Raw genomic sequence first — 15,400 nt, forward strand, 5'->3', positions numbered from 1 at the left:
AAATCCACAATTATCATTCAGTGTTTGGAATTCAAAGCAAAATAACTATATTATTATTAATCAAGTTGCATTAAATTCACAAATGTTTTCTTAAAGATGAAATATTTATTGAAAAATGTTCGAGCATTTCAATCTCTTTCACATTTCTTTATTAGTATTTTTGCGCATTTAAAAAATAGAAAATGTGTATTAAAAAAGAAAAATATATCTATATGATTAGTCTTTTTATAATTCCAATTAATTCTGTTTTTGAATATTGAAATTGAAAAAATAAATCCTAATTAAAAAATTCATTTTCAGTCAAAAAATTTTTTTCATTTGCAATTTTGTTGTTATTCTTATAGCTATCAAACAATAAAGAAAATAAAAAAAGCAAAAAAAAACTTAAAAAAATAGAAAAAGATGATCATTGATCCCATTGCGTCCTGATTTTGTCAACTGGATTAAATAATGTCGACAAAAACAGAGGAAACTCGTTCGGTATCATTATCGCTTGCATCAGAAAGTTCTACGGCAAGTGGTTTTGCATTGACAAAATTAGGTGTTGCTGATGAATGGTATGCTCACATTAATTTTTCTAAAATATTTTTCATTTTTTCAACTATTCTTCACTATTTTGTTGAATAGGTTCTTTTCGTTGTTACTACCATTGCATCGGGTATGTGTATTTGCATTTTTCTCAGTTAATTGAACAAATATTTTTGTTGAATGAATATAGGCACAAATAACTAGTTTTTACTTCTGGCTTTTACAATTAATAATTTTTTCATTTCAATGTATTGCAATCAATTTACGATATAATGTTTGGCCAATGACTGGAGCGTTTCAACACGGATGCCTTTCATTTTTTGGGTATGAACGTTTTGATTATCAATTTTAATAATGCAAAATTCATTAACGTTAATTGTATTCAAGATATCTTGACTTTTCCATTTCATGGAGTAGTGACATTTTCGTGATGGTCATGCTTATTATCGTTGAATTGATTTCACTTTTATCTATTTGCGGACTATTTCTTCTTCCTGTAATTGGTCGGAAAAATCTTCGTTTGCACAGGGAAATGTCACGCATAATTGTCCTTGGATGTTCGTTGTGCTCTACTTTATTTGCAATTCCAATAATTAATGTTGAATGCGGGCATTTTTTGTGTTATCTTGGAGGGGAACATTCATCACCTCTTATTTCCATTGATTGCCAAGGCTCTGCTCATTCTGTTTTCATTATTATAGGGTCAATTACAGGAGTTTTGCACGTTGGAATGTGCTTCTTTTTCAGATTATTTATCTTTAATTATAATTTCCATCATCTTCCTGAAGCGACGTTCTCTACACAGTCAGGGTTTTTTTCAGCACTCAGTACACTTTTACCCCAAGTTGCTGTTGTTGTTTCGCTTTGTCTAAGCACTGTACCATATGCCGCTCCCGCAATTTGTTTGGCGATCTTCTTGCTGCTAACGTTGATAATTGTATTTTATCAACCGTTTTTCCATAAACGTGGAAATTCTCTCTATGCAGCAGCATTTGCCTTTCCTGTTCCGTTCTTTGTGATGAGTATGGTCTGCACTGCTATCTTTCCATCTGCAGCTGACATTTCCGAAGGCAGACGCGCTCCGCTTTCAGATTCGCAGTGGAATCTTTATGCATATTCATGCTGGATAGGATTTGCTGTGTTGGCTCTCGCATTCAGCATTTTAATGTATTTTCTGGCTTCTGTCAGAGCGAAGAAGCTGTGGGTTGTTGGTGAAGGCGAAGAAATCCCAGAGCTGCCTGTGAAACACAAGCAAGAATTGCAGCGCGCAATCGAAGTGCAAACACATGTGCCGTCTTCTCTTCAGATGCCTCAGCCAATTTTGCATCCAGCACAGCCATCGTCTCCTTTTATGTCTTCGCTTCCATCAACTCCCACATCTTTGAGCCAACGCGGAACACCTTTGCGGCTAACAAATTTGGGTGTTACTCCTTCGAATGAGCCATTGCCGATTCATGTGCCCCAATCGCTGGGGCCGGGGTCGAACAACACATCAAATGGAAAGCCCTTTTCAGTTTCGCAGAATCATCTGCTTCCTCATTCAAACTATTCTCCCTCAATTCAATCGTCAGAACAAGAAAAGGGGAAGAAGCCTTTAAAGCCTGCGCGTGTGGTGAAGAAGTGGAGAAGCTCTTTTGCGTGTGAGCGAGCCATTCGCTTTCTCTCATTGCGGTCGCTTCGATGCGAACACCAATACATTACATTGGCTGGTCAAGTGCTCAACTATGGCACAACTAAATTCCCCGATTCGTGTTCTATTTGGATTGAAAGTGCGCTGTTCCACCGCTACTTTTCGCACAATTTTATGAAAGGTGTGGAGGCGCTGCGTGTGTCGAAGCAGTGCATCCCTTCGATTGTCCAGCGGTGGCTCATCCATGTTGTCACCACAGAGATGGAGAAGGATGGAGGAAGACATCGCTCCACTTGGTCGAGTGTTGACAGCTCGTCATCTGGAAACCAGTCAACAAGCGCCTTCCGCACGGGGATGACAAAGGCCACTAAAAGCTATGAATCTGCCAAGTATTTGCTCAACCAACTGTTTATCATGCTGATGAAGGACAACATCGATGTCAACCGGTCCATTCGCCTGCTCGACTTGATTGTGGAGCACGACATGACTGCCAACGATGAGTTTACTGCTCTGCTGGCTGTGTATCCGAACAGCACCCAGCTGCTTCGGGCATACGGAGTACATCTACGCGACATTGAGCGGGATGACGAAACTGCAATGTCTCTTTTTTCGATTGCACAGCAGATTGAAGATGATCTCACCACCATCTCCTCCATGTCGCAGGAGACTGGCTCCATCGCTGCCTCGCAGATGGGTGTGCCAGGCTCTGGGCGCGAATTTAACTTTGAGCGGGCCAGCTACATCAGCACAGACAGCCGACGCTCGGCTTCGCATCCAGACACTTACGCCTCGAAGAAGAAACAGATCACCAAGAAAAAGAGGAAGAAGTTTCGGCAGGGAAGAAGTGGAGCAAATGCAGCTGCTGCTCTGAAACTATTTCAGGACAAAAAGAACCTGCTTCCATATTTTTATCCAGTTATGTTTATTTGTGTGATCACCATTACTGCAGGCCTTGTGATTGCATTTGTGGAATCTTGGTCAGCATTCTCGCTATCAGTAAACACTGTATCCACATTGGATTCTGTATCAAAGAGCCAAATGAACTTGTATGAAGAGATGCTTTTCTCGAAATATTTTCACTCTCAACTGATTTACTTTCCTACACATGGAATGCCGGATGGCACTGAGTTCATCCCATCTATTCAAAAACTGGAAGGTTTGATTGGCTCACGACGGGGAGTTCTTGTGGAGCACATGAAGACTGCATACAAATTGGCAGCTAATGCAGAAGAGCGCTCGATGTGGGAGGTGAAGTCCATCAACGTTACCTTCAGCTCCACTGTCGGTGATCAAGTCACTGGAATGTGGAGTGTGAAATGCAACCTGATTGACGCATGCGCCACAGCAGCAAACAGTGGCTGGGATTTGCAGCAATATGATGTGACTGGCGAGACACCTCCGCTTTCCACAGGATACTATTTCATCAGCGCAAATGTGCCAATTGCAATGATGGAGACGATGAAGGCGCTTGCCATTGTTACCATCCAGAATGTGGAGAAGAAGGCTCAGGAATCTGTGTTTATTACTCTTGTTTTGGGGATTGTTATAACAATAGTCGATATTGCTGGACTTCTCATTCAATACGTTCTCACCATTCGTAAGTTGAAGAAAGAGCGTCACTCGATTGTGTATGATTTCCTGACAGCACCAAAGAACAAAATTCTGAAGCTGAAGATGCGACTGGAGGAGGCAGACAAAGACCACGAGGACGATGCACTGCGGTGGGACCAACGAATGCGGCAGAGCCGGTCAAGAGACTTATTTGATACTACAACAGACAGCACAGCAAGATCAAAGCGAAACAGGGATGATGCAGACGACTTATCGGAAATGAGGTCACATCCTCAATTGTCGCAGATAAATGAAGAAAAGTCGGATGGGATTGAATCACCAGAGCATTCTCAGAGCATGATTGACGATTCACAGGTTGATGTCAGTTTTCAAAAGGTGCTGAAAACAGTGGGAATCGATCTTAGCGATCAGCCTGGACCAAAATTCCGAACGATTTCATCAACCGATGAGGCAACGGAGCAGCAGCGCGAACCTGTTGATCCAATGGACAGAGCCCCGTCAGCAGCATCGTTTGATGCTCAAACGAATCAAGGATATCAAAGGAACGCAGTATCATCAATGTATCAGACACGATCTTCTATTACTTCATTTGGAAATGACTATTCTGCATTGAAAGTATCACCCACAACAAGTGCAACGACTTTTGCATCTGCGTATGGAAATGTACCAAACATGAAAACTGCACCCGCTCCCACGCCTTCACCATTCCAGAGTGCTTTGTTCCAGCAAACGCAGCAACAAGTCGGACAGCTGCAGATGATTCCTCATCCAAACGATCCAACTGGCCAGGCAGCTTTGATGATGCAGGCGCAATCTCAACAAGCAGACAGTCAAAGCCCATCTCTTATTCCTTCGTTGTATTCTGTACTCACTCAAAATGGATCGATTGCGAATCAAATGCCTGGAATGCCACTGAGCGATGATCGAGAGCGCTATTTGTACGAAGAACAGAAATCTGAAAAGACCCACAAGCATCACCATGGTAAGCATCAACAGTCGAAAAAGCATCGTTCAGAAAAGGATGGAGAGCAAGATGCTATGCAATATCTTACGACTTCCATGCCGTCTTCTCCTTTGGCACCAGGTTCGTCCAATGCTGGCCCAGAACTCTCTAATTCTGCTGGTGGAGATAAGAATGACTTGGAGAAGGAGAGGCTCGCTCAGGAAGAGGCAAATGAGGAGAATGAAATGAAACTTGAAGCAATGGAGGAGCAAGACAAATTGGCAGATTTGGAAGAAAAGGTAAAGAAAAACAACTCATTTATTCCATGTTCTTTCTATTTCCGTGTCGTTGTTGGATTGATATTTATCATCACATTCTCAATTGTATTTTATTCTATTTCGAGTGTTGCCATCACATCCGTGTCGAAGCCTAATGGAGCCATTTATCTTGCGTCCTTCCGAACAGTTATTGTCGAACTTATTGCACTTCTTTCAATGAGCATCGTTACACCTTATTACACAATGCCTGATAATGCAAAGGATATGATACACACCACTGCCACTTGCCCTCTCTGGGACGGGCTGAATCATTTGTCCAACAATCTCACCGAAATTCAAAGGCTTATGAAAAGAACCGAGACATTTTTCTCGTTGCTTCATCAGAAAGTGAAAGAAGGCGGAGGCAAAAACACTGGAGGTGCAATCACAGGTGATGATATGATAGATTCTTTGGATACTCCACGAACTTATGTAGTTGACTCGGAAATCAACAAACTCATGCTCGATTCTGCAGAATGTTTTCCTGTGGAGTCGCAAGCTGATTGCAACAACAAAACACGTTTGTATGGAATGTCTGGGAATTTCAGTGGATTGGATGGTCTTATAAATACTTTTCTTTCATCTTCGATTGTCATTGCAAGCGACAGGAATCCAAACATTCTACTTGCGAATAATTCTCACATACAAGTTATCAATAGCTTGACAATGAATGATTTAAAAGGAGGATTGCTGAAGTACTCTCAGATTCTCAGCAACGAGCAAGACATCTCTATCAATGCATACAACTCTCTTTTAATTGCATTCTTTGTTCTGAATATCGGTGCAATTGCGCTTAGCTTCTTTGGCTGTTTCCTGCAGACGCGAGATCAGCTATTCAACATTGCGAAGAAGACGGTGAAAATACTCGATTTGGATCCTCGCAACGACCAGACGCTGCACATGATGGAGTGGAGCGAGCAGCATATGTCTGATGTTCCTCGGCTGGACAATGCGCATCAGCAGTGCTGCAACTATGCACTCGATCTGCTGGACAGCGTTGAGAAGATCGAGATTGACGTGCAGCAAATTAAGAGTGTGTCGCACGGCGCCACAACGTCAGATGTGGAAGAGCGCAAGGCCAAGCACATGATTGAGCTGAAACAGAAGCTTAGATCGTTTGTGGTTGCGTTCTTCCTTTCGTTCTCAGATGAGGAGGTGATGATGAGGAGGTTTTCTGTCTCGCACAAGCACCGGAAGAAGCACTTTTCAGAGCACATCAACCAAGTGCGAAAGATATGCAAGTTTGTTATTTCGGCAGCGCGCGAAGGTGTGTCGTCGCAGTCAGTTGTGGAGAACACAGGAATGTGGCTGTCTGACCACGTGGCCAAGACAGACAAAGAGCTGGGCACGATTTTGATGGGAAAGGCTCCTCCGTCGGAGCTTGAACGGGATGTCTCACTTGATGTTATACCTGAAGAATCCATCTTTCCAATGTCTTTCATTAACTTTCTGCAGTCTGATGATGCGAGTCTTGTTGATAGGAATTTGTATGAGTCGTTTTGCCACACTTTTCATCTGAAGTGAGGATTTGATTAATTTCATTGTCTTCTTTCTGATAAAATATATGCACTTTCTTTCAGCTAATCATTTCGCCATTTATAAATATGTAATATCTATGTTTGTATTTTATTGCAGATTTATTATCTTCACTAACGGAAGGGACGTATTTTTTGTTTACAAGTTCTTATGTATTTTTTATTGCAACTTATAATTATTTTTATAAACTCATTCACTTCACTCTATTAATAACCACTTCAGTTTGATGGTGTTTTTTACATTTATTTGTGTTTTATTGACGTTTTTAGTAATAAACCTTGACGTTTTTTTTACTTAACTATTTTATAGAAAAAACTTAGAGATTTGTTTTTTTGTTTTCTAAAACCACCAACTTCGAATTTCATTCGATGAAATATTTTTCTCGCTCATTTTCTTTATAACACTTTCAATAATAATTTGGCTATCGCTTTTAGTCTGTTTTTTTATTGTTTTAAAAAATGCACACAAACAAATAGCATGCCTTTAAGCATTTTGGTAATAAAAAGAAATAAACTTTACAATATTTACACGCAAAAAAGCACAGATTGTATAAAAACTATGTAATCAACAATAAACAAAAAATACAAACGTAAACAGTAAGTTTTAAAAAGTCGTGAACAAAAAAAAAATACAGAACGAATATCTTATAATAAATGAATTATGAACGGAAAAGATTGGAGCGTGCAATTGTGGAGTCTGAAAATATCTCTGAATTCGATGAAGGAGGCGGAAGGAGAGCAGAAGGAGGAACCAATGTTGTGGCAGTCTGTGTATTTGTTGGATAAAAACCTGAAGAAGAGTCTGCTATTATTGGAGAGATGGGAAAAGCAGATGAGGTTGTTAACAATGCATTTGTAGCCTTTGACGAAGTGGTTGTCTGCAACGAGAATAAAGTTGATGATAATGCAGGTGCTGTTGCAGCCGCTGAATTCAACAGATTCGAAGGAGCAACTAGATATGTCTGATCGTTTTTCCCTCCTTTTTCATTTGACGTTTCCTCTTTTGAGGTCATTCCCATTGTTGCTTTGTCTTTTTGTTCTTTTCTAAGTCCAACAGCTGCTGCAAACTGCTTCTTCAGCATTTCCCATCCGCTGTCTTTCTTCTCTTTCCTTGATTTTTCTTCTTGTGGAGCCTCATTTTCTTCTTCTTCTGATTGTTCAAGCTCTGCTCTTCCTGAATCTCCTAGTCCCAGACGCTGTGAAATAACTGACAGAATATGAGAATAGCGTCGTTTTCTGTTCTTTTCAAGCTTTTCCTTGCCAATCCGCTTCATCTTCTCTTCCCATGCTGTGAGTTCATTAAACACGGATGAATGAGAAACAGGAGAGCTTTCAAACTTTGGTATTTTTAATCCTCCGCTGCGAATGTGGTGCTGCCGATGTTTATGCTGCTTCAGTTTTCTGTTATGGATTGCATAGCTTTTCCCTTTTGCAGTCTGATTCTCTGTTGTCTGATTTGATCTGGAATTGACATTTAATTCACTCCCTGTGTCACTCGATGTTTCTGATTCAGTTTCTCCGAGAAATTCGCTTTTGTCCTTTTTCTCATCATAGTTTTTCTTTTGTTTTTGCTCATTCGATAAACCTTCATTTTTCTTGATTTCTTCATCTTCTTCTGAAATAGCAGGTTCCGTGACGCTCTTTCTATGATGCCTTTCCTCTTTCTCTCTCAGCCTCTTTTCATTCAAATGTTTGTAATACCTCCTCTTTCTTTGTCTGTGCCTCTTCTTCCTCCTGTTTCTCCTTTCCTTCCTCTTCTTCACTTCTTCAACCAACCTCCTTCTCTGTTCAAGTGCATCAAATACATCATCCTCATCGGGACATCTCTTCTTCTTTTTAACTCCGAAATCTTCGCCTTCTGCGCTGCTTGTCTCATCTCCAATCACAATCCCATCGAGCACATCCAATCCTTGTGTCTTGCCTTTGGCTGCTGCACTCGAAGGAGAATCGATTTCTATCTGACTGATATCCTTTTTTGAAATATCTTCAATTGGTTCATCCATTTTGTTCATTGGCTTCAATTCATTATTGTCCTTTTCTTCTTCTTCATCGACTTCATCCTCATCATACGGCGACAGTGATGGAATAGACAGCTGTCTCTTGTTTTGTAGCTTCTTCTTCACAACAGCAAGTGCATGTGCTGTGTGATGATGTGGTGAAAGCGACGGTGGAAGAGACTCCGCCATCGACATCGATGCTGAAGTTGCACCTCTTCCACCCAAAACTGGCTGCTTTTCTGAAAGTTGCTGAGATGATGGCGCTTGAGTCGCAGATGATTGCTTCTGGCTCAACGGCTTTAGTGACAGCGCAGGTGTCTGAATCTGTTCAGCTGCTTTGTTTCTTGGAGGCGAAAACTCGGCAAACAGATCATCGTCGTCTTCTTCGTCTGCCTCATTCAATTGGATGGGGTGGAGTGCATCTCCTCCATTCAAGCGCCTTACCTCTTCTTTCTCCTCCTCCAGCTTTTGATTCTCTTTGTCTGCTTTTATTCCGAGTTCAAACAATTTTGCTCTTTTTCTTTCTTCTCTCTCTTTCTTCTCCTTTGCTGAGATGGCTTGTCTGATCCTCTGTACTTCTGTTAGATGAAGCCGCCACACAGAAATTGAGCGTGATGCTGAAAAGAGATGGTGTGATTTGATGTCTGAAGACGAAGAAATAGAAGAAGTTGTGGAAGATGTGAATGAAGAAGTTGAACAGGGAGAAGAAGATGCTTTGGAATCAGAAGAATGTGCTGAAATATCTGAAAATGATGAAGAAGAAAAAGGAGAAGATGATGAAAATGTTGATGAAAGAGAAGAAGATCGTGAATGTGTTGAAGACAGGAAAGATGAAGGTGATGGTGATCTGCTTGATGAACGAGATTGAAAAGAAGAAGAAGAAGAAGAAGAGTCGAATGAAGATGTGTTGGATGAAGTTGAGTCAGGTGAAGATGAATGGCCAGACTGTCTGTGCTGAGCATCTGAAGAATGAAATGAAGAGTTTTGAGTGTGTCGCTTTTTGTGTTTGTGAGCAGGCGAAAAGGAGGGAGAAAACGAAGAATGCGACTCAGAGTCAGAGAGTGAGATAACAGAAGCAGACAAAGACGGCTTGTACTTCAATGAACACTTGCTGCTTTGTGAGGAAGACTTCTTCAGCGAAAGAGAAGAGCCAGCAGACAGGTCAATATCATAGCTCATTCCAGACGGTGTGAGCTTTGCCTGTGAAAATGGATTCCCGGAGCTTGCAAAGTTTGACGGTGACAGCGACGACAGAGAGGACGATCCAGAAGCAGAAGAGCCGAGAAGAGTGTTGGGAGGTGTGGGTGGAACAGAAAACAGCGAGAAGGAGCCAGAAGGGTATGTCATTTCTGAAGCGTGTGGAGAGAGGGAAGAGGCAGACGGGGCAACAGTGACTGAACGAAGGCCCCGGCGCTGGTGCGCGAGAGAGGGAGACATCATCATCGAAGAGGCGGTGGAAAAGGAAGCGAAAATGTTGGTTGAGGTTTGGAGGGGTGTTGAGGGGGGGAGGCTGGTTCCGGTGGATTGAGATGAAGGAGAAGAGAGTAATGAAGAAGAGGAAGAGGAAGAGGAGGAATAGGAGGAAGAAGAATATTGGGATGAAGAGGATGATAATGATGATGTTGTTGTTGTTGATGAAAATGAGGGAGAAAGAGAACCAGAATTGTGAGAAGAAACCTGAGAAGGGGCAAAAATAGGGGAAGAGAGCGAAGGAGCAAACTGAGGTGAAAGTGAAGTTGGTTCTTTGTTCTGAAAGGAAGAGTATGAAGTGTGCAGAAAAGAGGGCACAATTTGAGGTTTTGAAGGAAGCAGAGGGAGAGTGAGAGTGGCAGAAGGGGAAAGAAGAGGGAAAGGAAATGAATTTGATGACTGAGGAAAAGAGACGAAGGAGCTGTAGTTAGGATGGTGAGAGAGAAATGGACTGGAAGAAGGCACAGAAGAAGAATTCTGAGGAGAAGTGAAGTGGAAAATGGACTGATCATTTGAAGTGTGTGTTGCTGTTGATGATGATGATGAGGAGGAGGAGGAGGAAGAAGAAGAAGAAGAAGAGGAAGATGGTTGCATTGTGAATTGAGTGTGTGATTGTGTCTGATAAGCAGCAGGAGAAGAGAGAAAAGAAGGATAAGTGATTGAAGTGGGTAAGGGTGTTATCACAGACGAAGGAAGAGCAGAAGACGAAAGGGACGAAACAGATGATCCATTGTTAGCATTCATGCCCTGTGTTGATTGTGTGTGTGGATCAGATGTTAAAGAGTGAAGTGAAGATGAAGGGAGAGCGAAGAGAGTGGCAGCAGATGTGAGCACAGCTGTTGAGGTAGAGAGAGAATTGACTCCGTCGCTTTGGTCGAGCTGGCTGGCTGAGGAAGGATTGTCTGAGTAGATTTGGTGAAATGGCGATGATGATGTGCCATGGTGTATTCCAAGTGCCATCTTCCTTCCTTTCAGCTCTGAAGTCGCTTCTTCCCGTTTCATCCGCTTTTTCGGTGTGTTCAATTTTTCCTTCTTTAATTTCTGCTCTTTCTTTCCTTTTCTCTTCTGCTCTTTCAAATACTCTGCTCGTGTTCTCTTTTTAACAGCTGGCTCTTCTTCTGCATTTTCATCTGATTCCTCGCTGCTTTTCATTTCTTTTGCTTTGTTTGAGCGGCCAGTTGCTTCATTTGACTTTTCATTGGATTCTTCTGCTGATTGTGCTGAAGGTTTCACATTTTCCTGTTCAATCTCTTCTGATTGCTTGTTGCTGCTGCTTTCATCTGCTTTGTCATTCGAAGGAGACTGTGCAATTTCAACAGCAGCATTCCTTGCATCTCCCTCTGCATCAGCATTATTCTCCATTGTATCTGCATTGTTTGTCTCAGATCTGTCTTTGTCCATGTCTTCCATCACAGGTGAATACTTGCCTATTTCCTGCTCTGAAAGTGAGGCGCGCCGAGAGGCAGCTTCGACAGAGGCTGAGTGAGAGTTGAGAGGAGTTGAATAGAGCAGCTCTTCTGGATGGAAAGGAAGAGGAGATTGTGACAGCTCCTGGTGTGACGACTGGTAAGTGAAGGGAGAGTAAGACAGGACAAAGGAAGAGTTCCGCTGGGAGAAGGAAGACGGGGTGAGGGATGTTCTTGAAGGAAGAGAAACAGCTGAGGGCTGAGGAGATGGAGATGTGAATGAATGCGCTGTGGTATTCTTTGTGAGGCTTAAGGGAGATACAAAGTGAGGCAGATACTTTTGTATTTTGTTTGGTTCGTTTGAAGAAAGAGCTGAGTTGGCAAGCATTGAGAGATAGTAAGGAGAAGCATCGACAGAAGGTGCAGAGTGGCGAGGCTGAGGAACAGTGAATGAATGTGATGAATGTTCTAAGTCAGAATCTTCAGTCGGAACAGGTGAGACAAAAGATTGATCAGATGAAGAAGAAGATGATGACGTTGATGATGATGATGAAACAGAAGGAAGAGAAGAGAGGAGCATAGATGCAGAAAGAGGTGTGTGTTGATGTGAAGCTGCTGTGAGAATGTCAGAAGAAGCAGAAGCAGAAGCATTCACATTTGATTCAACTGAACTGGCTTCAACATCATTTGTTAATTCAGATGATTCTGAATCGAATGAAGAAGATTTGCTTATTTCAGATAATTTTGGTGTCTCCAACTGATTTTCCTTTGTGATTGAAGATTGTGCTGAGTCTGGTTCATTATCAACTTTGTGACTCTCGTTATCGATTTTCTCTTCTTTTATCTCTTCTTTTTCTTGATCATTCTTCAAAGTCTGTTTGTTATCATTCTTTGTAGTTGTTGCATCCATTGCAGGTGAAATACTTTTAGCAGCAGAACTTGGTGGAGTGGGTGATAAAAAAGAGGAATAAGATCGAGAACGCTGAGGTGTGGCTGAGTGGTCAAATAGAGAAGGATTGTCTGGAACAGGCGGAGATTTGGAAGACGTCTGGTTTTGTGCAGAAAATGAAGTCTTGTTCTTCATCAGCTCAGTCGATGTTGGAGCATCAGATGATCCTAACTGCTCCATCTGTTGGCGTTTGCGTTTGCGTGCCTTTTCTTTGGAGTGATGATGTTGGTGAAGATGATGATTATGATGATGGAGGTGATTGTGATTGTGAATGTCATTCATTAATGATTGGTTCTTTTCATGAAGTGTGTGTCTGTGTAGATGCCCATGCGCCTGCTTCTTCCTCTTTTGACGTGCTTTGCGCTCTTCTGACTCAGCGTCCGCTCTCCTCTCCTCAGCTACTGTCAGTCCCCATCTGCCTTCTCTCAGCACATTCATCACCCCTGTCACAAACGGGTGCATCAGAGCATCCTTCGCTGTGATCCTCAAAGCCGAGTCGTAGCACAGACACTTCTTCACCAGGTCGCAGAGGGCAGGGTGTGTCGAGAGGAGCGCAGAGAGCGGCTGTTGCTGTGCCACCATCCGCATTGAGGAGCGCGTGAGGCACCGATGTGGCCAGTCGAGATGCATCTTGTGGAAGTACTTGCTCGACGGCAGAGGAACTGCACGTTTTGTGACTGCTGCTGCTGCTGCTGCTTTCCCTTTGGCTCCTTCGACCCCGCTGGCATTTTCGGAGAGGTCAGACCAGTTCGAGTCGTTGGCCTCTGATTGCTGCTTTGATGGCTTTGGAGAGGCAACTCTGGGAGAAAAACTGAAAGTGAACAGGTTTTTGATTTTGGTGTAGCTGTTGTAAAGAGGTCCGCCTTCTTTCTTTGCTGTGCTTTTTGGCTTGCTTTGTGCTTTCACTGCTTCCAGATGCTGAGTCGATGTGCTGTCAATGCCCATTACTTTCTTAACCAAAGACTGAGGTATTTCGCCCAGTATTTTCTCACACAATGCCAAATGCTCCATGTTGTCGTGTGTTTGGAACAGTGCATCGCCTGTCACAAGCTCTGCCAGCACACACCCAACAGACCACATATCGGCTGCATACGACCATCCAAGCCCTGGTTGTGTTTAATGTTGAGATTATATTCAGACGGAAAGAAATTTTTTGATGTAAAACGAGAAATAATGCAAATGAAAATGAATGTTATAAATGCAATTTTTTGAAAAAAATATTATTCTCAAACCTAAAATCACTTCTGGAGGGCGATAATGTCTTGTGCAAATTATAGAAGAATGATGTTCACTCGAATAAGTTGCACTACCAAAATCAATAAGTTTTATAAATGAAGATCGAGGAATCAGATATGGAAGACTCTAAATTTTTAAAAATGAAAATATTAAATAAACATTATTTTTAATAAATCAACAATTTTTTATAACTGATATTTAAAATACAGACATTTGGCACATCAAGTTGATCATATCCCTTCCCAACTAACAAAATATTCTCGGGTTTAATGTCAGTGTGAATCAAGTGCATTTGATTGTGAATATCTTTAAAAAAGTAAATTAAATCAAATTATTTGATTAATGTAACATTTTCGAATACAAAAAAGACAAACGTGATACTGCAAGAAGGATTTGCTTTGCAAAAGTTCTCACATGAGATATTGAAAATCCTCTAAATTCATTGTGTCGAAGAAATTCGTACAAAGATGGGCCCAGCTCTTCAAATACAATGCAGTACTGCCCATCATAGTCGAACCAATCAATCATTTTGACACAGTAACTGTTAAATTATTAATTAAATTAAAATTGAAATTTTTGCAAAAATCAATGTAATTTTATGTAAATTATAAGTGGAAAATACCTATCATCGTTTGGGTCACTTTTGACAATATCTTCTAAAATGCATATTTCCAATTTTGCTGCTTCTGTGTATTTTTTGATAGCTCTCACAACTTTAATTGCTACGTACGATCTTGTTGAACGATCCCAGCATTGCAAAACTTTTCCAAAAGTACCTTCTCCAAGTTGCCGCATAATCTTATATCGTGGCGTCAAATTTTGACCAAGAGAAAACACAAAATGTCCTATTTATTGGTTCCATCAGAACAGAATTCAAAAATATGAATATTTAATAAACAATTTATTAACGAAACATAACATGCCATTTTCATCTACTTTATGTTCCATCTTATCATGATAAGCTGTACTATTGGCAAATCTCATAAAATTTGTGATCTTTTTAACGGTATTATGGCGAAAAATCAATGATAATTTTTTGGAAAGAATAATTATGAAATTCCAAATTATTATTGATTTTAATGAAGGAGAATAATGTCAGATACTTTTCAAAACCAAATGTATATTTTGAAAAATAGTTTTTTTGCGCAATTTTATATATTCTCAAAAAAAAGAATGAAAGTGAGAGAAAAAGTTGAGAAAAAGACATTCATTCAATTTTGTTCAGTCGTTGAAAAATTAAAGAGAATAATGATTGAAAGAAAAGATAAAACAAAACTTCATTTGAGAGAATAATTTTTTTTCAAGTAACTGTTTATCTCTTCAGACTAAACAAAAGAAAATGCATAATTTAAAAAAACCGATTTTCAAAAAATTGTTAGCAATAAGTGTCATTTCACGAAACATAAAAAAATGTTATATTATGTTTCAACTTATTCACTAAAATCATATCAAATCTGCAAAATAATTCGTTTTTTTGGTTTTGTTTTTTCTATATTAGAAAACTTATTTATATAAAAATATTGCTTTGTATAACAACAACAAACTCTCTGTTGATTTTTCATGAACAGATAAAACAGTTGAAGTTTTTTGAGAAACATTCAAAGATTGACTTATTCTTTTTGGAAAGTTGCAAATGTTTCCTTTCCATGATAAATAAAGCATTGAATAATTCAAAAAGAATTAGTCAATCTTTGAGCATTTCTCAGAAGGATTCAGATGTTTGATCTGATTGTCAAACACAGTCAAAACCGGATATAATCACATCGAATATAATCACATTCGTATATAGTTTCATTTTTCGATGCACCGACATTTGA

The 15,400-nt window shown here is 40.5% G+C and overlaps 2 protein-coding genes across 2 annotated transcripts; one reads left to right on the forward strand and one right to left on the reverse strand.

Moving 5' to 3' along the window:
• Positions 1–811: 811 nt before the first annotated feature.
• MONOS_957 (uncharacterized protein) lies at positions 812–6,985 on the forward strand (the record flags this gene model as incomplete). The annotated part of the gene is made up of 2 exons (XM_067880084.1): positions 812–852; positions 916–6,985. 2 exons carry the CDS (start codon positions 812–814, stop codon positions 6,512–6,514), a joined length of 5,640 nt encoding a protein of 1,879 aa, XP_067736021.1. The 3' UTR covers positions 6,515–6,985.
• On the reverse strand, positions 6,962–14,378 carry MONOS_958 (putative serine/threonine-protein kinase AFC3; the record flags this gene model as incomplete). Its single annotated transcript, XM_067880095.1, has 5 exons — positions 6,962–13,453; positions 13,580–13,709; positions 13,795–13,889; positions 13,958–14,124; positions 14,206–14,378. 5 exons carry the CDS (start codon positions 14,376–14,378, stop codon positions 7,185–7,187), a joined length of 6,834 nt encoding a protein of 2,277 aa, XP_067736022.1. The 3' UTR covers positions 6,962–7,184.
• Between the last annotated feature and the right edge of the window lie 1,022 nt (positions 14,379–15,400).

The sequence above is a fragment of the Monocercomonoides exilis genome (genome assembly GCF_001643675.1).
Source record: "Monocercomonoides exilis strain PA203 chromosome Unknown scaffold2-2631571, whole genome shotgun sequence".
NCBI lineage: Eukaryota > Preaxostyla > Oxymonadida > Polymastigidae > Monocercomonoides > Monocercomonoides exilis.